Source organism: Corythoichthys intestinalis, chromosome 7 (genome assembly GCF_030265065.1).
Source record: "Corythoichthys intestinalis isolate RoL2023-P3 chromosome 7, ASM3026506v1, whole genome shotgun sequence".
Taxonomy (NCBI): domain Eukaryota; kingdom Metazoa; phylum Chordata; class Actinopteri; order Syngnathiformes; family Syngnathidae; genus Corythoichthys; species Corythoichthys intestinalis.
This window is the reverse complement of record NC_080401.1, coordinates 2439082-2464987: the sequence shown is the minus strand read 5'-3', so window position 1 is coordinate 2464987 and position 25906 is coordinate 2439082. Positions and strand designations below refer to the sequence as shown.

The 25906-nt window shown below is 42.0% G+C and overlaps 1 protein-coding gene across 1 annotated transcript in view; it reads right to left on the bottom strand.

Moving 5' to 3' along the window:
• Positions 1–636: 636 nt before the first annotated feature.
• Positions 637–25906, bottom strand: part of kifap3a (kinesin-associated protein 3a) — a 75562-nt gene continuing 50292 nt past the window's right edge. Inside the window, exons 14-20 of the mRNA XM_057841134.1 lie at positions 24615–24780; positions 18724–18849; positions 17921–18019; positions 17706–17791; positions 9042–9231; positions 6434–6521; positions 637–1393 (exon numbers count right to left, since the gene is read on the bottom strand). Coding sequence (XP_057697117.1) covers positions 1240–1393; positions 6434–6521; positions 9042–9231; positions 17706–17791; positions 17921–18019; positions 18724–18849; positions 24615–24780 — 909 coding nt within the window. The 3' untranslated portion in view covers positions 637–1239. The remainder of the gene's footprint in view (positions 1394–6433; positions 6522–9041; positions 9232–17705; positions 17792–17920; positions 18020–18723; positions 18850–24614; positions 24781–25906) is intronic.

Below are 25906 nucleotides of genomic sequence, written 5' to 3'. Positions count from 1 at the left end.
CAACCCGTTTTCTCCTGTTATGTTTAGTGTAGGAAGACAGGGAAGTGGCTGTCTTTTTGTTCTTTTTTAACGATCAGGGTTTAGTTAGCGGGTGGGGTTGAAGTGTAGATTCATTTTGTTTGTTTTTGCTTCTTCCGCATTTTGTATCCATTGTTCATTGAGAGTTTGATTTGTGTGAATAAATTGTGCCATTTGTGAACTTGTGGCTCGTTTTATGTTATGCGCTTAGCGAGCCGTCCGTAAGACGTAACAACGAGTCTAATCAAATGATGTACAGTAGACGTGCTGGGGTCCACATTGTTGAAGAGAGCAAGATGGCTGATGGCTAGAAATCCGAGCAGTTCTTGAACGCGACATGAGCAATACCTCGCTCATCTACACATGACTGAAACCTTCTACTTACTCCTTCCTTCCTACTGCAACTCTGCGCAATGATGTTTAAGAAAAAAAAAAAGAAAAAAAAAAGAAAAAAAAGGCGATATTGAAAAATCTCTCGCAGCACACCTGATGATCTCTCATAGCACACTAGTTTGCTGCGGCACACCGGTTAAAAAACACTGTTCTAGTGCTACAACAGGTGATTTTCCAGAGGTTGCTGTTGTGTACCTAATAATAACCACACACATATCATAATGGTATGATTATAAATATCCTTTACTAAACACTTACTAAATATCCTTGAAAAGCAATTTGCATGCAAATCGATAAGTGACACAACAATTACAGGCTAATTAAAAGGACCGTATTTTTGGACTATAAACCACTACTCTCTCCCCCACTTTGAACCCTTACAGTGTTATTTTTATTTTTACAGAATGATAAGCTGCATGTCTTTTGGTGTAGATATCCCATAATATGTTGATACATGCAGTTTAGTCCAGTGCGTCTTACATATCAACAAATATCATTTTCTTGGTGTGGCTTATAGTCTGAAAATGACGGTATATTTCCATCAACAAAAAGCAGTGAGTTTTTTAATGTTCATTGGACAAAAAAAATGGAATAGTTACATAAATTACATTCACATAAACATCAAAATAGACATTTAAATAAAAAAAAAAATACTGAAGCTGCACTCACACAGTAATTTCAGAGAATATTTGTATTTACGTGAGCATCTTGTGTGTACAAGCTATTCCCCTGGTTATTCAATGAAAATAAGGCCGCCAAAGCAGTCTTTTGGTTTTTGTTTTACTTACAGTTCAGATATTTCCACCTTTTAGAGACTTGTAAAACCATCTAAATCGCTGGATCCGTATTTGTGTTGACAAGATTCCATGTCAAGTGGGAGGAGCCAGTGTAGTTAAAAAGCTGTTCATCTGGTCGAAAGCCGTAAGCGCTGACTGGACGATCAGTCGGCCCGTGAGCTGAGGTGGCAAACTCGTCTGGCACGCTGTAAGGAAATTGAGAACAAATGGAATTACTACACACAGAAGGTAAAATTGCAAAGAGGAGTTTTACTCGTTATCAATAAAATGTAATCGAGCTACAGTGCCCTCCATAATTGTTGGCACCCCTGATTAAGATGTGTTTTTTAGCTTCTAATATTTTTTTAAAATTCAAATAATATGGGACCTTAATGGAAAAAAACAGAAAAATCCAACCTTCAATACAAGTGCATTTATTCAGTGGGGGAAAAATTCCACATAAAGAAATAATTATTTGACATCAAATAATGTGTGTCACAATTACTAGCACCCCTGCTGTTAATACTTTGTACAACCTCCTTTTGCCAACAAAACATGGTCTGGGGACTATGATGGCCATGGGAGGAGTTTGATTTTGTGACTGGTGAACCATTTCTGTGTAGATTTGGCCATTTGTTTAGGGTCATTGTCTTGCTGAAAGACCCAGTGACGACCCATCTTCAGCTTTCTGGCAGAGGGCAACAGATTTTGGGTATGAGGTGCTTTTCAGCGTGCGCATCTTTTGTGGCACGCCAGACCCACTTAGAGTGCTTGTTGCCAAAAAGCTCAATCTTGGTCTCATCTGACCAAAGCACACGGTCCCAGGCTTCAACTGGGACGGTCCCATGACCAAAGCACACGGTCCCACTGTAAAGTATAGGGGTGGGTCAGTGATGCTGAGGGGCTGTTTCGCTTCCAAAGGCCCTGGGAACCTTGTTAGGGTTCATGCCATCATGAATGCTTTGAAATAACAGGACATTTTAAATCAAAATCTGTTGCCCTCTGCCCAAAAGCTGAAGATGGGTCGTCGCTGGGTCTTTCAGTAAGACAATGACCCTTTGGGTCTATCTTTGGGGGATAGTTTCGTTTTCATGCCACCGGCTCAATCGATAACCCCCATGCAACTATACCGTAGTCCCTCTGGGGACTCCCTCGTTCTGCTGGGGGACTTCAACGCTCATGTGGGCAATGACAGTGAGACCTGGAGGGGTGTGATTGGGAGGAACGGCCCCCCGATCAGAACCCGAGCGGTGTTCTGTTATTGGACTTCTGTGCTCGTCACGGATTGTCCATAACAAACACCATGTTCAAACATAAGGGTGTCCATATGTGCACTTGGCACCAGGACACCCTAGGCCGCAGTTCGATGATCGACTTTGTGATCGTGTCATCGGACTTGCGGCCACATGTTTTGGACACTCGGGTGAAGAGAGGGGCGGAGCTGTCAACTGATCACCACCTGGTGGTGTGTTGGCTCCGATGGTGGGGGAAGATGCTGGTCAGACCTGGCAGGCCCAAACGTATTGTGAGGGTCTGCTGGGAACGTCTGGCGGAATCCCCTGTCAGAAAGGGCTTCAACACCCACCTCCGGCAGAACTTCTCCCTTGTCCCGGGGGAAGTGGGGGACATTGAGTCCGAGTGGACCATGTTCCGCACCTCCATTGTTAAGGCGGCCGATCGGAGCTGTGGCCATAAGGTGGTTGGTGCCTGTCGTGGCGGCAATCCCCGAACCCGCTGGTGGACACCAGTGGTAAGGGATGCCGTCAAGCTGAAGAAGGAGGCCTATCGGGCCTTTTTGGCCTGTGGGACTCTGGAGGCAGCTGACAGGTACCGGCTGGCCAAGCGGACTGCGGCTTCGGCGGTCGCCGAGGCAAAAACTCGGACATGGGAGGAGTTCGGCGAGGCCATGGAAAACGACTTCCGGACGGCTTCGAGGAAATTCTGGTCCACCAGCCTGCGTCTGAGGAAAGGAAAGCAGTGCACCATTAACACTGTGTATTGTGAAGATAGTGTACTGCTGACCTCGACTCGGGACGTCGTGAGTCGGTGCGGAGAATACTTCGAAGCCTTCCTCAATTCCACCGACACACCTTCCTTTGAGGAAGCAGAGTCTGGGGACTCTGAGGTGGGCTCTTCAATTTCTGGGGTTGAAGTCACTGAGGCGGTTGGTAAGCTCCTCGGTGGCAAGGCCCCGGGGGTAGATGAGATCCGCCCTCAGTTCCTAAAGGCTCTGGATGTTGTAGGGCTGTCATGGCTGACACGCCTCTACAACATCGCGTGGCCAACGGGAACAGTGCCTCTGGATTGGCAGAGTGGGGTGGTGGTCCCCCTTTTTAAAAAGGGGGACCGGAGGGTGTGTTCCAATTATAGAGGGATCACACTCCTCAGCCTCCCCGGTAAAGTCTATTCAGAGGTGCTGGAGAGGAGGCTCCGTCGGGAAGTCGAATCTCTGATTCAGGAGGAGCAGTGTGGTTTTCGTCCCGGCCGTGGAACAGTGGACCAGCTCTACACCCTCGGCAGGGTCCTCGAGGGTGCATGGGAGTTTGCCCAACCAGTCTACATGTGTTTTGTGGATTTGGAGAAGGTGTTCGACCGTGTGCCTAGGGGAGTCCTGTGGAGGGTGCTCCGGGAGTACGGGGGTACCGAGCCCCTTGATAAGGGCTGTTCGGTCCCTGTACGACCGGTGTCAGAGTCTGGTCCGCATTGCCGGCAGTAAGTCGAATTCGTTCCCAGTGAGGATTGGACTCCGCCAAGGCTGCCCTTTGTCACCGATTCTGTTCATAATTTTTATGGACCGAATTTCTAGGCGCAGCCGAAGCGTTGAGGGTGTCCGGTTTGGTGGTCTCAGCATTGCATCTCTGCTTTTTGCAGACGATGTGGTGCTGTTGGCTTCATCAAGCCGTGACCTCCAACTCTCACTGGGGCGGTTTGCAGCTGAGTGTGAAGCGGTTGGGATGAAGATCAGCACCTCCAAATCCGAGACCATGGTCCTCAGCCGGAAAAGAGTGGCATGCCCTCTCCGGGTCGGGAATGAGATCCTGCCCCAAGTGGAGGAGTTCAAGTATCTTGGGGTCTTGTTCACGAGTGAGGGTAGGAGGGAGCGGGAGATTGATAGGCGGATCGGTGCAGCGTCTGCAGTGATGCGGACTCTGCACCGGTCCGTTGTGGTGAAGAAGGAGCTGAGCCAAAAGGCGAAACTCTCAATTTACCGGTCGATCTACGTTCCTACCCTCACCTATGGTCACGAGCTGTGGGTCGTGACCGAAAGAACAAGATCACGGATACAAGCGGCCGAAATGAGTTTCCTCCGCAGGGTATCCGGGCTCTCCCTTAGAGATCGGGTGAGAAGCTCGGTCATCCGGGAGGGGGGTTGGTGTCGAGCCGCTACTCCTCCGTGTTGAGAGGAGCCAGTTGAGGTGGCTCGGGCATCTGGTTCGGATGCCTCCTGGACGCCTCCCTGGAGAGGTGTTCCGGGCATGTCCCACCGGCGGGAGGCCCCGGGGACGACCCAGGACTCGCTGGAGAGACTATGTCGCTCGGCTGGCCTGGGAACGCCTTGAAATCCCACCGGAGGAGCTGGCTGAAGTGGCTGGGGAGAGGGAAGTCTGGGCTTCCCTGCTGAAGCTGCTGCCTCCGCGACCCGACACCGGAATAAGCGGAAGATAATGGATGGATGGATGGATGGATGGATATCTATATAGATATATATATATACATACCGTACAGGCCAAAAGTTTGGACACACCTTCTCATTCGTGCATTTTCTTTATTTTCATGACTATTTACATTGGAAATTCTCACGAAGGTAATAAAATTATGAATGTACATGTGTGGAATTATGTACTTAGAAAAAAAAAAGTGAAATGACTAAAAAAATGAATACTATTGTAGTATCTTCAAAGTAGCTACCCTTTGCTCTGATTTTTTTGCAGACTCTTGCCATTCTCTTGATGAGATTCAAGGAGGAGTCCCCTAAAACGGTTTTCGACTTCACAGGTATGCCTTTTCAGCGTTACTTAGTGGAATTTATTGCTTTGGGACTTCATTTGTGTATCATTGCGTGAGGTGTGTCCAAGCCTGAATATACAGTGGGGAGAACAAGTTTTCCTATTGGCAGTGTATCAAATACTTGTTCTCCCCACTGTGTATATATATATATTTCTTTTTTTTATCGGGAGAAAATACTTTTACTTTTTATTTGTAAAGTAAATTTTAAAGCAATTACTTTGTACTTTTATTTAAATTTTAAAAAAAAGTGAGTACTTCATACACCAGTGAGTACTACCAATGAGTCAATGTTTTGTTTAGACCAGGGGTGGGCAAACCGGTCCTCGAGGGCCGCAGTGGGTTCTGGTCTTTGTTCCAACTGACCCAGCACAGATAGTATAACCAATGAGGTTTCAGCAGAAATGAGAAGCACCTGACTGCAATCGACTGATTGCACTTGTAAAACAGCAGATTGGTGAAAATGTGTTGTCTTAATGGGTTGCAACAAAAGCCCGCACCCACTGCGGCCCTTTGTGGAATAGTTTGCCCACCCCTGGTTTAGACTGATGGGATCGTAACGACATGAAAAATTAAATCGTTATCATTTTACACAAAACTCCAAAAATGGGTCGGACAAAAGTATTGGCACACTCAGCCTAATATTTGGTAGCACAACCTTTAGACAAAATAACTGCGAACAACCGCTTCCGGTCTTCATCACTGATTTTCTTATAATGCACTGCTGGAATTTTAGACCATTCTTCTTTGGCCAACTGCTCCAGGTCTCTGAGATTTGAAGGGTGCCTTTTTCAGATGTCTCCACAGGTGTTCTATGGAATTCAGGTATGGACTCATTGCTGGCCACTTTAGAAGTCTCCAGTGGTTTCTCTCAAACCATTTTGTAGTGCTTTTTGAAGTGTGTTTTGGGTCATTGTCCTTCTGGAAGACCCATGACCTCTGAAGGAGACCCAGCTTTCTCACACTATGCTTTAAATAATGCCGCAAAATTTGTTGGTAGTCTTCAGACTTCATAATGCCATGCACACAGTCAAACAGTCCAGTGCCAGAGGCAGCCAAGCAACCCCAAAACATCAGGGAACCTCCGCCATGTTTGACTGTGGGGACCGCGTTCTTTTCTTTAAAGGCCTCTTTTTTTTTCCTGTCAACTATGTTGATGCCTTTTCCCAAAAAGTTCTGCTTTTGTCTCATCTGTCATCAATCTTTTTTAAACCACCGACTATCGGAGGAGTGTTCAATACCTTCCCAGATATGATTGGCCCAACTCTCCATTCTTAAAATTAGCGAAGAACTCTGGACTGATCGCACCATCCGTTGAGATGATCCCATCTGTACACAAAATTTAAAAAAGATTCATATATCAAATGAACATGGGGAACCCACCAGATTGCATTGACTCACAGAATATTTAAAATGTTCAAATACATGTTGCATTGACAATACCAGCAGAATGATTAACCTGGGGGAAGACGTGACAAAAAGTAAAAAAAGTAATTTTCTTTACAAACTCAAACATTTCCAGTAAAGTTTGAAATGAAAATAACGCCAGAATTCCAGGAAAATGGTACCTCTACTTATGAATGTCTCTACAAACGGAATTTTGAAGTTACGACACGCCTCAACGGGAAAACATTACCTCTGGTTACGCAAGAAATTTCAAGATATGACAGGCAAAAATACTACAGTATGCGAGCCGGGTTAACGTAGTCTCAAAAAGTTAAGATTTCATTGATAAAGACAACCATTAAAAGAATACAATGTTTAAACATTAAAATGAAAATTGTTTAAAAATGATTTAAAACCTAATGAAGTCAATATCGTAACAATTATTCAATTGAAAAGAAATAAAAAGTTAAAACCTTCCGCTAGACTTTTATTTTTGAAAATGTGAATTGGCGAAATGCACTGACATGGAAACTCGTTGAATGCGCACAACTTCACCGCTGTTGCTCATAGTATTATCGTATTTTCGGATTATTATTAAGCGTTGCTGATATTGGCGACAGCTAAAACCGCTTTGCTGAAAGGGAATTGGTGAGTTCATAATTATACTTATATTTGTTGAATATTTAAGCCATATTGTTTTGGTCAGTGTATGTTAAAAGTGTTAATTCATGATATAAATGTCGCATGATAGTTGTAAACCAAGAATTGGTGGTTAATTGAACGTAAGACGTCGCAAAATGTCTCCTTTTTGCCTAGCCACCTGCTCTGTCGGTTTTTAACGTGCGTCATTGCACTATTGTTGACTTCACTCGACAATAACTTTAATTCTATTTAGACCTCGTTAGTATGCGGCTTTGTTTATTTATTGATGTATTTTTGTTAATTCAATTCATAAATTGAACCAAAACAGCCTTTTTCCATCTCGTCTCTGCCCCTCATGCTTTTTCACCGCTGCCATAACTAATCCACACCTTCATTACATCCCGCCTTGACACTCATGATGGCACAAATTCATCAACAAATGGCGATACATTTAAAACTCTGTTGCCCGTGTGCGAACCCACACCCCCTTTCGTACCCACGTCACTCACCACTGTCCTTCCAAACTGTCCACTGTCTCCCAGTTCAGCACCGCATCTCCAAACTCATCTGACTCACACATAAAACCCTCTTTCACCCCTCGCAGCCTTGGATCATCCAATGTTCATCTTCCCACCATTCCCAACAAAGAGCACAGAACCTTGGATGACAGGGCTTTCTTCCAGCCCTTTGGAATTCACTCCCCGTTCATATTCTTAACTGCTCTGACTTTTGTATCACTCCTTAAAACCAGTCTGCTTTTATTGTATGGATACTTTCATGTTTCTCGCGAATGGTTCTCAGTCTTGTTCTTTTTTCAATCTTTTCTTACACGTGATTTTAATGTTATGCTTATTTGTTGTTATCCTTCCTGTAAAGCGTCTTTGAGTGTCATGAAAAGCAAAAAAAAAAAAAAATCATAATTCCTTGGGGCTAATAACTTTTTAAATATAACCAAATGCTAATCATTCAATTTTAGGTTTGTATTTTTGTGCTGAAAACTGCTTATGGAGCAGTTAAAGTACAGATGTTTTTCTCAACATGATGAATAATTATGTTTGCCCGTTTTTGTGAATGGTCATAGACTTCATAATGTATTGACGGGACACAGGGCAGATTCATCGGGGGCCTATTTCCATCAATGCTGAGCCAGTGGAAACAAAGAGCTTTTTCCGTTGAAAATTCTTGTAAATAAATGCTTGAACCTCTGAATTCTTTATAGATATGGACGTAAAACAGTCTCGATTCTTGGTTAAAAGCAAAAAAACGTTTCGGTAGCATTTATTTTATGTAAATATTGCAAACTACGAGGCTGGTCAGTAAGGAAATTAACGGCCACCACATGTAAACAAAAAGCTTTTTCTCGTTGAAAATTCTTGTGAATAAATGCTTAAATCCCTGAATTCTTTATAGATATGGACGTAAAAAAGTCTCGATTCTTGGTTAAAGGCAAAAAAAACGTGCATTTATTTCCCGTAAATATTGCAAACTATGAGTAGCGGCTAATTTCTCCCATTGATTTTTTTTTTTTACGTTTCAGAATGCATGCATGGTACGAAGAATATAATAATTACCTCGAACAAATCACTCCTGAGACAAATCCTTCCTGTTTCTATGCAGTACAGCTTTCGTACTTTTTCAACCTAAATCCGGCGTTGGATCGCTGCATGTGACCGACTGCTAATAAATGAAGCGGAGTGTTGGACAGTTCCCTACGGGAAGGCGTGACGCAGTAAATGGGGAATGTGTCATGTCAATACATTATGAAGTCTATGGAATGGTTATATTCAAAGGCAAACTAATACGCAAGAAGTTGACAAATACCTGCACTATATAAAAGATCAGGTCTTTCTAGAATGTCTCTGTTTTCAATGAAGGAGTCACCATCCTCCCCATAGAGTAAGGACTCTCCTGTCTCATCCATTTGGCGGTTCTCCACCATTTCAAGCCACTGGCAATTGTACCAACGGAACTTTTCATTCTGTATTCTCTTCCCCCACTCTTCATCGTACTCCTGTAAAATGAAAAAAGGAGAGAATAAAAATTTTGCACAATAAATTGATACACCCAAATTTCCGCACAAGACTAAAAACTGCAGATATTTGTGTGGGGTATTTACATAGAGTGATATGACAAGAAATATTTGACTGATCCAAAATCTCTTCATTCACCGTCACTGACAGCGATAGACATCAAATCCAATTATAAACAGCAAAAAATTTAAACGGTTATTTTCCAAATTTTGGTCAACTTTCTTTCCTGCTGGGATGCAATTGATGCGTTCAAAAAGAATACAATTACTTTAAGATCAGCGGATTCAATAGTGGAAACGAACCCGAGACTAGGACAGCTAAATACATAAAACGAACTAGGGCTGGAACTAACGATTTTAAAATTGATTAATCGGATAAATGTCACTTTTTTCCAATTACCTTTATAATTTAACTTGAAGTTGTTTTAGGCTTGTTGTACGTAACAATGAAGACAAAATGGATGACGATTTCCTTCAAAAATTATATTCTATTACTCAGTGTTGTGCATGAATGCGTTCAATGAACGATCGTTCATGAACACGTTCATATTTTGAGCGAACGTGAATTGAACGCATCATATTTCTGTCTCATGAATGATTACTGTGAACGCGCTCATTCTAGCGGTTGTGAGCGGTGCTCATAACTTCGTTCATGAGTTCATCACATTTAGAGCCTTACCGACAAAACTGCATATATAGCCATAGGCTAAAAACACACAATAAAATGTTTTACCTTAATAGCGGAACATTGCCAACATGGCAACCCAAGCTGCCTGTCACGGCCGTATTGTTTAAGCAAATACGTCATCATAACAAGAGCAGCATGGACACAGAAGCTGGCAGCTCTCGAAACCCGGCCCGCTCAGAGCAACTTTCTACACAGTACCAGCATTTAAAAGAGTTTTACGAAAAAGTCAGTACCGACCCGGATGGCAAAAATATAAGAAGACCGTCCGTACATCAGTAACGTCTTTAGCCAACCTTAAACGGCACATCGAAATAAAGCATGCGACAAGCCTTGCTAGGTATCTGCGACTGCGAGCATGTGCGATTAAATAAAGAGACGGCAACGGTTGGCCAGAGCAGTACCTCTGCCACCCAAATACCGCTAACAGCATACCAGAGCGGCCCCGTTTTCTGTCTCTCCCAGCCGCAGCTAGACAATCTAGTTCTGCAGTATATTGTGGGAGACTCTTCAGCATCGGTGGCCAAATATTCAGGTAGGAAATGAACTGTGATTATTTTCTATAAGCTTTGGAAATAAATTCAGTAAATAATAGTTGGCAACAATTTTTGGCGAACAAAAAGAACTGAACTACAAAAGTTCATTTTTTGGAACCATGAACTTTAGTTCAAAATTTTGAATTATGAACTATGAACTGAACAGTTCATTTTAAAATTTGTGAACTGCAATTTGAACTGGTTCATGTAGAAAATGAACTTTCCCAACAATGCTATTAATACTGGTGTCAACAATAATCGATGTGGCGATGCATCCCGATGCGGGACATGGTCGATTCGATTTGATGTGGGCAACAAGTCGAATCGATTCAGCGCATTTTAAAATATACAAGACTAATAGCCTAGATCTTGAGCCCGAACCCGACCCGACCTGAATTTCGGGCCGAGTCGGGCCCAAAATGTCAATGATTTACGTTTGGGTCGGGTCGGGGGGCCGGACTTCTCGCTAGCTTTTTTTTTTTTTTTTTTAAATAAATATATATTTGTATTAGAGATGTCCCGATCCGATATTTGGATCGGATTGGACACCGATATGGGCAAAAAATGCGCATCGGTATCGGCTCGGCCGAGACGGAAAAATTCCGATCCAGACTTCCGATCCAGTTTTTTTTTTTTCAATCCGGTCCGGGTTTTCCAGCGCACCGATATACATAATCCATTCCAGTTTTTGCTTGGGTTTCCCTAAAATCCGGTCCGCATTTTACAGCACACCTTCAACAAACTACATTACCGTCTCCCAATTTACCGAGTGACTATGCCACAATAAAGTCAAGCGTGGTGGTAAAGCTGTAAGAAGTTTTAATACAACCAATCTAATCAAGCATTTAGAGACATACCACCACAAACAATATAATGCAGGGGTGTCCAAACGTTTTGCAAAGGGGGCCAGATTTGGTGTGGTAAAAATATGGGGGGCCGACCTTGGCTGATGTCCTTTACGTATAACAATATATTTAAGCAAATTTTAGCAAGCCGTTCTGTGTGTCAAATTTGCTTTTTTATTTTTTTAAATTAATAATTTCAACAATCTCGCAACTACCTTTTGTGGCGTTCTCTTTCGGCTCTCGGGCTCTTGCGAAATACTGCTGCTGTAAAATTGAACTAGCTTGAAGATGCTTGTTTCTCGCTACGTATCTTCCCTGTAATCTTGTCATGTCAGCGTGTCTCTTATCGCCTCACATTGAACTCTTTAAAAACAGCGACTGTCTCTTTGCAAATGAGGCAGACACAGTTGTTGCGTATTTTAGTGAAGTAATCGTCGAATTTCTACCTATCCTTGAAGCGTCGGCCATCGCAGTCAACTTTATTATTTTTTTTATTGTCGCCATTTTAGAAAATTGGGAGTAAAGGGTCACACGGGGTAATGTTGCTTAGAGTGCTGCTGCCTTTAAGTGCGTAAATGAGAAGCAGCATTTAGTGTGCAGGCTACTTCATATCCTGGTAGCAGTACTGCTGACCAATTTATTAAGTCTGTGTGCGGGCCAGACGTTATTGATTTTATGACAGAGGCTGGGGGCCGGATGAAATTTGACCACGGGTCGCATTTGGCCCCTGGGCCGGACTTTGGACACGTCTGATATAAGGAGTATGTTACGAAAACCGAAGACAAAAAGAAAGGTCCTACGCAACTAACACTGGCAGAAACGTTTGGTATGCGTGACAAACTGGCACTCGACAGTCCCAAAGCCCTGGGAATAACAAGAGTCATTGCCGAAGAATTCATTCTGGATGACGAGCCATTATCTCTCGTGAGTAAAGACGCACCATCCAACACTTATGCTGCATTCCAGAGAAGTGGGAAGTCGGATTTATCCCACTCGGATGGTACCAGTTCCGACCTCAAAGCATTCCAAGCAAATGTAAACAACAAAGATGGCTGATCGCGATTATTTTGGCCATCCAAAGACATTTTGACCTCCAGCGAACCTGCCTTCCTATAAGCGATCAAATAGTAGAGGAAAAACGACGGCTGCGTTGTAGCCCACACTGTAAACTGCCTTTTTTTTAAGTTACATCCTTTGCTTCGTCAATATAAAAACATAGCACAACAAAAATAATTCACTGTATGAGAAAAAAAAATACATGGCGTCTCAAATAAACTTGATTTACTTCATTATTGTGTTATCATTCAATACTTTTTCTTGAGCGCCATTTTGTCCAGTGACGTCAGATTAAAACAACTTGGAAGTCGGGGTAGTTATTTTTTCTCCGACTTCGCGACTTGGACCTCCCAGTTCGAGTGGCGTTCCAATTATATTTTCCTAGTCGGAGGTCGGAAAAGTCCGACATCCCACTTTTCTGGAACGCAGCATTAGAACCACAGTACAACATGCCCAGACGTCATTACAACCTTGAGCGATTCGGCCGTGGAAGATTCGAGAACGATTCACAAACATCCAAATTCCGATTATTGAAATATGTCAAGTAAAGCGGAACTAATACACAGCGCGGTCTTCGGGACGCAATGAGAAACGGACCGCATTGCGTCCCGAGAGTAAACATCATGCTTGTCTAATAGATATCATATGTATATAGAACTAGATGCAAAATGACAGACTCAACGGCGTTAGCAACACATGCATTGAAAACTAGGTGCGTTAGTAAACAGCCGCCGTCTTAAAGCAGGCGACTTCCCTTGTAGGCTGTTGTAAAGAACCTTCTAAGCGTACCTAATTACCTTTTTATCTAAAATACTCCTGAATCGGCAAAATCTTGACTTGGATCTATCTTCAAAACAGTTTTAAAACTTTCACATGTCAAAAGTAGACAGAAGGGAAATTATGGAATAACTGGAGCAATTTTAACAACTTTAACAGTTGAGTCGCAAAATTAAATTAATTGAATGTAGTTTAAAGCTGCTGATACAGAATGGGACTTGAGTATTTTATTTACTGTTTTAAAATGTTAACTTGATACTGAAATAGTCGTTTATTTAAACCTGAGAGGCTTTTCATACAATTTTTGTAACTAATGCACGAAACATTAAAAGCATCTAATAGCTTGGGGGGTTTGTGGGATTTTCCACTGACAGTTTACAATATTATTTGCACATTTCACTGACTGACTATGCCATTTCTGTTTGTTATTTATAATGTTTTGTGTTTGTCACTGAATAAACAGGTCAGTTTCTTGATACCAACCATTGTGTGTAATTCAAACTCACCTAATTCAGCTGGCTAGTTGTTATCAAGCGTACTCAAACCCTTTTCAACATGAGTCTGACAACTAAGTAAGGAGGCTAAATAACTTTAAACTTTAATACATGCTCAGATAGGGCGGTATCGGCCAGTATCGGATCGGAAGTGCAAAAACCTGGATCGGGACATCCCTAATTTGTATACTAAAATGATGTATGGATGTTAAACTAAGGAATATTTGTTTTAAAAATAAATTGGATAAAACAGAGAGAAGGCGCTTTGGTAATCCCAAACATGATCTGCAGCAGAGCCAGTGCATTGTTTGCGCACATGAACGCCGTGGCCCCGCCCTCCTTTTATTCTTCCCCTCGCGCTTTGGCCTTTCCGCGAGTCTTCAACTGCATCCTCGTATTTTCTTTTCGAATTTTATATAGAGCAGCAAGAGGTGCAAAAGCAAACTTAAGACGGGGGGATTGAAAAGGCAAGAATCCACGAGTGGTGTGTGGAAAGGAGAAAACTGTGTCGGCCTTGCCGAATGCAACAAATGTGGCGCTTTGCTCTCGTATGAGAGCAGAAAGACTGGCACCTTGACGCTGAGCAGGCATTTTAAAAACTGTACTGGCCTAAAATATGATATTAGTCAAACATCGTTATTATCATTTGTTTCGAGGGCTGCACCTCTTCCTGCTAAGCAGGACATCATTGTGTTCCTTTAAATGTTATTATTTATTTTGTTTCAGTGCTCCTTGAGGCAGGTTGTTCTTTTGTGTGTTCTAATGCGAGTCATTAAAATAAAGAATGTTGTTTAAAAGTATTTTATTTTTGTATATGCTGCTGTTCCTCTCATTGTCATAGAGGCGCGTAGTGAGCAAAATATCCCACACAGAAATATATTTAACAAACCTTTCCAGCGTTATTTCGTTGTGTAAATGCATTTAAAATCAGAAAAATAGGTAGACTATTTAAACATTAAAAAAACTTGCATTTTTTTCTGCCAACTCAAAGAAATTAAAATAAATGTCTATTGCATTTTGCCGAGGAAATGACACATGAACTATTCACCTGATAGAACAGACACAAAAATATAAAAGATATAAATGTTTATTGAATATGCATCTTACAGTCTTGTTTAAATGGGAGAATTTGTTACAAAAGACAGGCTTTAATTTGTTATCATTATGCACATGGCATCGTCACAAAAAACGCAACCACGCATCGCATACCCACATTTCCTCCCCCACCTGAGACCTCACAAATAAAAAGGGCTCGGGCCTACGAATAAAACCTACATTTTCGGGGGGGGTTCCGGGCGCGGGACTACAAATAAAACGTAAAATTTCGGGGGGATTTCGGGCTCGGGCATACAAATAAAAAAAAGGAAAATTCGGGTTTTTTCGGGCCCGGGCCTGCAAGGTAAGTTAATTGCTCAGGCCGGATCGGGCTTTAATACGCGCGGGCCGGGCTGGATTTTTTAGGCCACAAATAGGCGCTAATATAAGTAAGTTCAAAAATCTTCCCTGCGCAATTCCGGTGATGCAACGGATTTGGTTTCCCCATTTGTATTATTATTCTCATGTTTACCTGTAGAGGAAGCTACTTTACATTCAAAGCAATGCAGGGGGGATCAGGAACCCAAATCCGCTTCTTCACCGGAGTAACGTCACAGACATGCGCAGTTACAATCGAGAGGGCAGAGAGAGAGGACATAACATAACAATGGCTGAAGCGGAGAAAGAGGGAGTGCTACTGTGAAAAAAAGAGAAAGCCCTGGTCTCATTCAAAGCACAAATTAAATGCTGTGATCTTTTTTTTTTTTTTTTTAATATTAAACATTTCTGAAAGTATACTATTTTCATTTGACTTCAACCAGGAGGGACACAAGAGCCAATAAAAATATGTTTAATGTCTGACCGCTTGTGTTGCCTCATGATTCACAAAAAATATGCTTTGCTTTAGAATTTTAATGCATCCCAGGCTTTAATGCATCGCGATGCATTGCCGAATCGAACCAAATCGAATTGGGACCCTCTGAATCGAATCGTGGCCCTCCAAATCGTAATCGAATCGAATCGTGAGGGCAGTGCCGATGCACACCTCTATTTATTACAGCCTCCTGACATAACTGTAGTTATTATAGTCTATAACTATACTCTTTTGAGTACATAAAACGTGTTAGTTTTTAATAAAGGTTGTGAGCATAAAACAAAAATAATTTGTCAGTGCACAAATAAGACAAAAGTCCTAATCATTCAAATTAAAAAAATTAAATAAATATAAAAGTGCTGCTGATTTTTTTTCTTGTGGGCAAAGCACTTATATAAAGTGTGTAAATGACTTTTTTTTTTTTTTTTTAAACAAACTAAACAACAAAATCGAATAAGGAGGCAGACTATAAAGGATCTGTTTTCTTTATCATAAAGCTGTTCATAAATATAACCCAAATCCAATTTCAAAGTACTCTCTTATATGACAATTTACAGTTTGAATGGAGGTTTGTGTTGAAAGGAGAGCTGTTATATGAATGGGTTTATGTGTTTGCTTTATTTATTAAAAAAAAAAAAACATGAAGCAATTTTACTATCTAACAATAACTCAAAACAAAACTATACAAACAAGAGATGTCCCGATCGATCGGCATCCCGATCGATCGGGTCCGAGAATTTAATCATTTTCTAATTGTATTTAACATTACAGACATAATATGTTACACTCATCCAGAGTCTTTAATTTAGGCTTAAGGTAGGGTTATCAAAAATATCCCGATAACGGCGGCAATTAATTTATTAAAAATATGTCACGTTAAAATATTTAACGCTATCAATATATACGCTGCACGACCCTCTCACTCATTGTCGCGCTCAATCTGTTATTACTTTTATAGAGAGATAAAAGACAGCGCTAAGCGAGAAGAGTGAATTTTGGCAGCCTTTGGAGCCTTCCATTAATCAGCTATAACCTTGCAATCCCTCTCCCTATGATTAGAAGTATCATGGGAAACTATGTGGGGAGTCAAGGTGGTAATTGATCTTTGTCTTAACACCTGAAGTTATTTCCTAAAGCAGAGAAGATATATCCATTGGTAGCACGACACACAGTCATGGTTTTACTTCCCATCATGGTTCCTCTTCCCATCATGCATTGGGGCAGGGCTGCAGTATCATTTACTGAAAGCTCAACAAATACACTAGATGGCAATATTTAGTCACAATAGACAAAGTCAAGTCTTTCTATCCGTGGATCCCTCTCACAGAAAGAATGTTAATAATGTAAATGCCATCTCGAGGATTTATTGTCATAATAAACAAATACAGTACTTATGTACTGTATGTTGAATGTATATATTCGTCCGAGTTTTATTCATTTTTTTCTTAATGCATTGCCAAAATGTATATGATCGGGAAAAATTATCGGGAATGATTGGAATTGATTCGGGAGCAAAAAAAAGCAATCGGATCGGGAAATATCGGCAGATACTCAAACTAAAACGATCAGGATCGGATCGGGAGCAAAAAAAACACGATCGGAACAACCCTACTACAAACGGACATTTAAAACACTGATTAGCATCAATGCTAAATAGTTTAGCGATCCGTGCTAAGTAGTAACGTCTCATCAACAAAGAATACAAAACGATACAATTGGCTTCATTTACTCACCTCTGCGGAGGGAAACTGGATTTAACATCACACACAAGGCAACCTAACTCTCGACACTCTGTAATACTGTATTATTGATTCAGCAACCCAACCCGAGTGTAGCAGTGAACTCTCTCTCTCTTGCTCTAATCACTGGCGCGCATGTGAGGCATGGCCTCACACTTCACACAAAGACTAAATCGGGACTGACATAACTGCCGGCAAAAAAAATCGATAAAAAACTTTCTTGTCAATGAATTTGATAATAAATTTTATTCGATTAGTTGTTGCAGCCTTAAAATGAACATACTAATCTTCACAATTTAAAAACTGAAATTAGAAAGGCCTGCAGTTTTTAAGCTCTTGTACAAGTCACAGTCACACTCTTTAGAGATACATCACCTTTGGTTTATTTTTTTCTTTATTTAATAGTAATACTTACAGTGATGATATCCAATGTGTTGTCACAAACTTTACGGATCTCTGCATTGCTATCATGCATCAGGTCGATGAGGTAAGTTGGAGCCTCTTTGGTCCACAGTCAAAGAAAAGTCTACATTTGTAACTTGAAGCCTGCTATTCATCATCGTCATCACGTAGAGAATCAGTAGCAAGACAGAATTATAAGCAGAGCGTTTATATATTGGTAAAGGATACGTGTGTCTTTGATGATGACGTCTCTTGTAGCTTTGTGGAAGACCATTTGATAAAAAACGTAGACAATTTGACAGACAAACTCATCATCCTCCTGTTTGGCTACAGTGGGGAAAAGAAGATACATAATTGTCAATAACTCCACTTGCTTATGATGCAACATTAGGATTTCATGTACTGTATTGAATGTGTCAACTGTTTTTTCACTACAGTTATTTCCAAAGCTGCAATTCAAATGACATTTCTGTCAGGCATTGTATTGAAACTCAAATCATCTAGAAATGAAAAGAAGTCACAATATTTGAGTCCATAATGATTATATGGAATGAAGAGCAAGAACACAGGGAAAAAGATGTGATGCAATATGAGCATTAGGCAGAAAAAGATATTTTTTTGATTAAAAACCCGATCCTTTTCACCCAATTCTGATCCTCTGAAAAATGGCGTGATCGGCCTGATTTACGATCACGTGATCGGATCTGGACATCCCTAGTCTGGAACCTGTCATTGCTTGACAACAACTGACTCAATTAGTGTGTTCAATACTTTTTCTCGGTGTAATTAATTAAATTTCATCATTTCATCATTATTTATGGACTCTAATGTTGTGACTTTTCATGTGTGGAAATTTGTGTTTTATAATCCCCTGCTGGTTACTTATGGATTTCTACAGACTATTTGGTGCATGTCTTGTGGTGTATATACCCCCTGAAACAATGTGGACAGCAGTTTATATGTAAAGAAATATGGGTTTCAGGTATAATTTGGTTGGCGCAACTGGAGTCTAAAGACGCATGGAATCTCACCATTGAGGAGTTCTATGAGAGCAGGAATGATGCCGGACTTGGCGAGCATGGCTGCACAAGAGTCATCCATGGACACAGTGCCAATTAAGATGACCACCTCCAGAATCAAATCATCCTCAGCAGCCCCTTTCAAAAGGCAAAAAGCTGAGGCTTAGTCTAATAGTACACTTTTTGAGACATGCAAAAAACAATAGATTATTTTCTATTATTGGAGCAGTTACAATAGTACAACGTTTATTGCGCAGGAATAAGAGGCATAAGAAATTGCAACGATTCTTAACCTTTCTTAACATCAACTTGAGTGCTACGAAAAACATTTTTCCAGGAGGGTGACACCAGAATTAACTGATTGCAATACAATATTCTGTCAGGAGTGGGTTGCTTTAAAGGTGCTATGAAATACAACAGATTAAATGATGATTAAAAAATGATGGCAGACCAAATTTTTGATGCAAATCCATCAGAAAAAAAAGACTTGATGAGGATTGATGCTAAAAGTACATCCTGTTTAGACCTTGTTCCTCAGCTGCCTTCTCCTGGGATTGGATGAATTTTCCGTTAAGTATCTTAAAATATCGCTCGCGGCTGTGGAAGTCAGGACTTCCCTAGGATGTTTAAGGCCAGAATTTTCCAGCAAGGCATCTTCCTTCATCTCCTACGGCCACTGCTAATTTATGAAGTCCCAATTACCACTGTGGAGGGCTTTGAGCGCAAGATCAGCAGATTCCTGCGCAGGTGGCTGGGCCTGCCACGAAGCAATAGCAGCATAGCTCTCGTTGGGCATAACACCAACCTAAAGATTCCTTTCAGCAGACTCGGAGAGGAGTTTCACGAGAGTCAGAGAATTCCTACTCTACAGTGATTCAGCTGACACCAAGGTCTCCTCAGCAGGAGTGGAGGTCAGAATATGAAGGGAGTGGCGTGCCAAGGCTGTAGTGGAGCGGGCAGAGGAGAGGTTGGAGCACAGCACACTAGTAGGCAAGATGGCTATTGGTCGAGCCGGGCTTGGGAGCAATCGTAAGCCATGCTGAACTAAAGCCAGAGGAAGCCATGGCATGTCGAAGCAGGCAAGTAAACAGGTGGTCCTGCTTGAATTAAATGATCCCTGGGAAGATCGGGTAGAGGAAGCTCAGGAGAGGAAAAGTAGGTACGCAGACCCAGTAGTGGAGTGCTGGCAAAATGGATGGAAGGCCCGCTGTGAGCCTATTGAGCTGCAGGGGCTTCGCAGGTCAGTCTCTGCACTTAGGCCTCATGGGGATTTGCGGAGTGCACAGGAGAAGAGCCATCAAGGAAATCTCGAGGCTGCCAAAAAGGCTTCTCTGGCTAAGGGGGGGGGGGGGCACACAAGTGGTTGAGCCTCTCCAACCTATCGAAAAATAATTCAGACGTCCAACATCATTATTTAGCATGCCAACTACAATAAGTGGGGTGTAAGTGGTTACACCCCAACAAAGCATATACATACTGTACATACAGTGAGGAGCAGAGGTATTTGCACCTCTTCTAATTTTGCAAGTTCACGCATTTAGAAAATAGGTAGAGGTCTGAAATTTCAATCATAGATACATTTCCACTCATAGAGAAATAATCTAAAACAAAAACAAACAAAAAAACGGAACTCCCATTGATTGTTTTTTTTTTTTTTAATAATTTGTAATGTACTGGGATTATAAATATATGTACTCCTGAGAATCAGCAATAATTATCAGACTCAAAAGAGTATTCAGTCTACTTTGAAAAAAAAAAAGTCCACCTTTAACCCATGACCTCACACCCACCACCCATTTGAGCTCATTATTGTCACGTGTGCACCCCACAGTCCGTCTTAATCCAACTGCTACCATGGGCAAGACCAGAGAACTTTTGAAAGACACCAGAGATAACATTGTTGAGCTGCACAAAGCTTTAAAAGGCTATGGGACAATTGGAAAGCAGCTTGGTGAGAATAAATCAACACTTGGAGCGATTGTTAGAAAATGGAAAAGGCTAAACATGACTGATAATCTACATCTGACTGGTGCTCCATGTAAAATCTCTCCTTGTAGGGCATCACTCATGATGAGAAAAGTGAGGGCTCAGCCTAGAACTACACAGCAGGAGCTGGTCAATGACCTGAGGAGAGCTGGATGCACAGTTTCAAATGCTACTGTCAGGAGAACACTACGGTGCAATGGTTTAAAATCATGCATTGCTCAGACGGTTCCCCTGTTGAAGCCAGTACATGTAAAGATCCGTCTGACGTTTGCCAGGGACCATTTGAATGATGCAGAGGGGTCATGGGAGAAAGTCATGTGGTCAGATGAGACCGAAGTAGAACTTTTCGGCGCAAACTTTACTCGTCGTGTGCAGAGGAAAAACAATGATGAGTACAATCCCAAGAACACCATTCTCACTGTGAAGTATGGGGATGGAACAATCATGCTTTGGGGCTGCACTACAGCAAAGGGGTCAGAACGACTGTACTGTGTAAAGCAGAGGATGAATGGTGAAATATATCGTCAGATTTTGAGCCACAACCTCCTTGCCTCAGTCAGAGACTTGAAGATGAGTCATGGCTGGATCTTCCAACATGACAATGACCCGAAGCACACAGCAAAGCTGACCAAGGAGTGGCTGTGTAAAAAGCATATCAAGGTTCTGGAGTGGCCTAGGTAGTCTCCAGAACCCAATCCAATAGAAAATCTTTGGATGGAGCTGAAAATTCATGTTTCTCAACGACAGCTCTGAAACGTAACAGATCTAAAGAAGATTTGTATGGAGGAATGGGCAAAAATCCCTGTTTGTATCTGTGAAAACCTGGTGAAGAACTCCAGAAAGCATCTGACCTCTGTAATTGCAAACAAGGCTTCTGCACTAAATATTAGCACTGATTTTCTCAGGAGTACAAGTACTTATGAACACCAGTAAATTGCATATAAATTATTGAAACATCACACAATGTGAGTTCCAGATTTTTTTTATTTATTATGTCTCTATGAGTGGAAATGCATATATGGTTTAAATTGCAGACCTCTACCTATTTTCTAAGTGGGTGAACTTGCAAAATCACAAGGGGTGCAAATACTTCTGCTCCTCACTGTATGTATACCTAACAATAATCATGGTTTGAACTAGAACAGATAGATTGTAACCCTGTCAACCCTCCCATTTAGCAGCTCCAATGTCAAGCGACATACAGTACCTTGCAAAAGTATTCGGCCCCCTTGAACCTTGCAACCTTTCGCCACATTTCAGGATTCAAACATAAAGATATAAAATTTTAATTTTTTGTCAGGAATCAACAACAAGTGGGACACAATCGTGAAGTGGAACAAAATTTATTGGATAATTTAAACTTTTTTAACAAATAAAAAACTGAAAAGTGGGACGTGCAATATTATTCGGCCCCCTTGCGTTAATACTTTGTAGCGCCACCTTTTGCTCCAATTACAGCTGCAAGTCGCTTGGGGTATGTTTCTATCAGTTTTGCACATCGAGAGACTGACATTCTTGCCCATTCTTCTTTGCAAAACAGCTCGAGCTCAGTGAGGTTGGATGAAGAGTGTTTGTGAACAGCAGTCTTCAGCTCTTTCCACAAATTCTCGATTGGATTCAGGTCTGGACTTTGACTTGGCCATCCTAACACCTGGATACGTTTATTTTTGAACCATTCCATTGTAGATTTGGCTTTATGTTTTGGATCATTGTGCTGTTGGAAGATAAATCTCCGTCCCAGTCTCAGGTATTGTGCAGATACCAACAGGTTTTCTTCCAGAATGTTCCTGTATTTGGCTGCATCCATCTTCCCGTCAATATTAACCATCTTCCCTGTCCCTGCTGAAGAAAAGCAGGCCCAAACCATGATGCTGCCACCACCATGTTTGACAGTGGGGATGGTGTGTTGAGGGTGATGAGCTGTGTTGCTTTTACGCCAAACATATCGTTTTGCATTGTGGCCAAAAAGTTCAATTTTGGTTTCATCTGACCAGAGCACCTTCTTCCACATGTTTGGTGTGTCTCCCAGGAGGCTTGTGGCAAACTTTAAACGAGACCTTTTATGGATATCTTTGAGAAATGGCTTTCTTCTTGCCACTCTTCCATAAAGGCCAGATTTGTGCAGTGTACGACTGATTGTTGTCCTATGGACAGACTCTCCCACCTCAGCTGTAGATCTCTGCAGTTCATCCAGAGTGATCATGGGCCTCTTGGCTGCATCTCTGATCAGTTTTCTCCTTGTTTGAGAAGAAAGTTTGCACTTTAAACAGAACCCTGAGACTATCACAGAGCAGGTGCATTTATACGGAGACTTGATTACACACAGGTGGATTCTATTTATCATCATCGGTCATTTAGGACAACATTGGATCATTCAGAGATCCTCACTGAACTTCTGGAGTGAGTTTGCTGCACTGAAAGTAAAGGGGCCGAATAATATTGCACGCCCCACTTTTCAGTTTTTTATTTGTTAAAAAAGTTTAAATTATCCAATAAATGTTGTTCCACTTCACAATTGTGTCCCACTTGTTGTTGATTCTTGACAAAAAAATTAAATTTCATATCTTTATGTTTGAAGCCTGAAATGTGGCGAAAGGTTGTTCTGTTTAAAGTGCAGAGAGCATTATGAAAACCAAGGAACACACCAGGCAGGTCCGAGATACTGTTGTGGAGAAGTTTAAAGCCAGATTTGGATACAAAAAGATTTCCCAAGCTTTAAACATCTCAAGGAGCACTGTGCAAGCCATCATATTGAAATGGAAGGAGCATCAGACCACTGCAAATCTACCACGACCCGGCCGTCCTTCCAAACTTTCTTCTCAAACAAGGAGAAAACTGATCAGAGATGCAGCCAAGAGGCCCATGATCACTCTGGATGAACTGCAGAGATCTACAGCTGAGGTGGGAGAGTCTGTCCATAGGACAACAATCAGTCGTACACTGCACAAATCTGGCCTTTATGGAAGAGTGGCAAGAAGAAAGCCATTTCTCAAAGATATCCATAAAAAGTCTCGTTTAAAATTTGCCACAAGCCACCTGGGAGACACACCAAACATGTGGAAGAAGGTGCTCTGGTCAGATGAAACCAAAATTGAACTTTTTGGCCACAATGCAAAACGATATGTTTGGCGTAAAAGCAACACAGCTCATCACCCTGAACACACCATCCCCACTGTCAAACATGGTGGTGGCAGCATCATGGTTTGGGCCTGCTTTTCTTCAGCAGGGACAGGGAAGATGGTTAAAATTGACGGGAAGATGGATGCAGCCAAATACAGGAACATTCTGGAAGAAAACCTGTTGGTATCTGCACAAGACCTGAGACTGGGACGGAGATTTATCTTCCAACAGGACAATGATCCAAAACATAAAGCCAAATCTACAATGGAATGGTTCAAAAATAAACGTATCCAGGTGTTAGAATGGCCAGGTCAAAGTCCAGACCTGAATCCAATCGAGAATCTGTGGAAAGAGCTGAAGACTGCTGTTCACAAAGACTCTCCATCCAACCTCACTGAGCTCGAGCTGTTTTGCAAGGAAGAATGGGCAAGAATGTCAGTCTCTCGATGTGCAAAACTGATAGAAACATACCCCAAGCGACTTGCAGCTGTAATTGGAGCAAAAGGTGGCGCTACAAAGTATTAACGCAAGGGGGCCGAATAATATTGCACGCCCCACTTTTCAGTTTTTTATTTGTTAAAAAAGTTTAAATTATCCAATAAATTTTGTTCCACTTCACGTTTGTGTCCCACTTGTTGTTGATTCTTGACAAAAAAATAAAATTTTATATCTTCATGTTTGAAGCCTGAAATGTGGTTGCAAGGTTCAAGGCGGCCGAATACTTTTGCAAGGCACTGTAGTTCAAGAGATGCTGGCAAGCTTCATCCTGCTGTTGAGAAAGAATATAGTCATTATACCTGGTTTAAGTCGGTCTTTCAAGTAGGGCACCAAGTTGTACTCTTTAAGAACCAATGCCCAGTCCAAGTCAGGAATGGTCAGATTTGCAAGTGTTCCGAGACACTCAATCATGTATTCTTCAGCTTTTTCCAGGCTGATCTGAGCCGCCAAGTCTCCAACATGATCCTATCATTAAGCAGAAGAGACATGACAATCAACAAGATAGAATGACCTTTCAAATAACATGGAAGGATTGATACTTGATTCATCTCATGAGGAAAAATAAGCTTGCATGGCAGCAATATTCACTGAAACATTTTTTAAACTCATCTATTTGGTTGTGTCCGGCAGCACAATGGAGGAGTATTTAGCACGTCCGCCTCACAGTTCTGAGATTGTTGATCCTGGCCTGTCTGTGTGACGTTTGCATGTTCTCCTTATGTCTGCGTGGGTTTTCTCCGGGTATTCCGGTTTCCTCCCACATCCCAAAAACATGCATGGCAGGCTGATCGAACACTCCAAATTGTCCGTGGGTGTGAGCGTGTGCGCGAATAGATGTTTGTCTCTATGTGCCCTGCGACTGGTTGGCAACATGTTCAGGGTGTAACCCACGGCTGTTAACTGGGATAGGCTCCAGCTCCTCCGTGAGGATAAGTGGTTCAGAAGATGAATTAATGAATTGGCTGTGTGCACCAATACAACAGTTCTGGCTAGAATTGATAAAAATACAGCATTTTTTTTCTTTTTGAATTGCGGGATTCCATTATCTCACAACCTTTGTCTCCTTAGCCATCTGAATGATACTGACATCCCCTGTGGGGTGAGAGTCATGGGCAACAGGTTTTGGGGAGCACATTGCTCCTTTCATCTTATGACTGTCTGTTCTGACGGATGAGGCCTGGCCCGCAGGAGCCTGCCCGTTACCACATGAAATTTTCATTTTTCATTGTAAATAGCCGAGACTGGCCACTTCCATACACGGGGCTTTGGGGGAAAGTTAAAGCGGGGGCTTTATAGTTCCTGCCTCAGTCTGTCCTGCGATGGCCTCCTGTCATTCACTTGCCCCCGTCTTGCGCCGTTTCTGAGTTTTGTTAGCGCCAGTGCGATAGCAGGGTGTCACTCTCTCCGTGTGGCGCCCCTCTCCTGCCCTGGGCTTTGGGGTCCGTGGGGGTCTCGGTGCAGTTCTAGCTGGGTGGCGGCAGTGGCAGAGGGTGCGGATGGCTGCGTCATAGTCAGGGGTTGATTTGTGCCGGATCCTGCCAGAACACGATCCGGCACCTCTTGATTTTGGCCTCCCTGTGTTTCGGCAGCT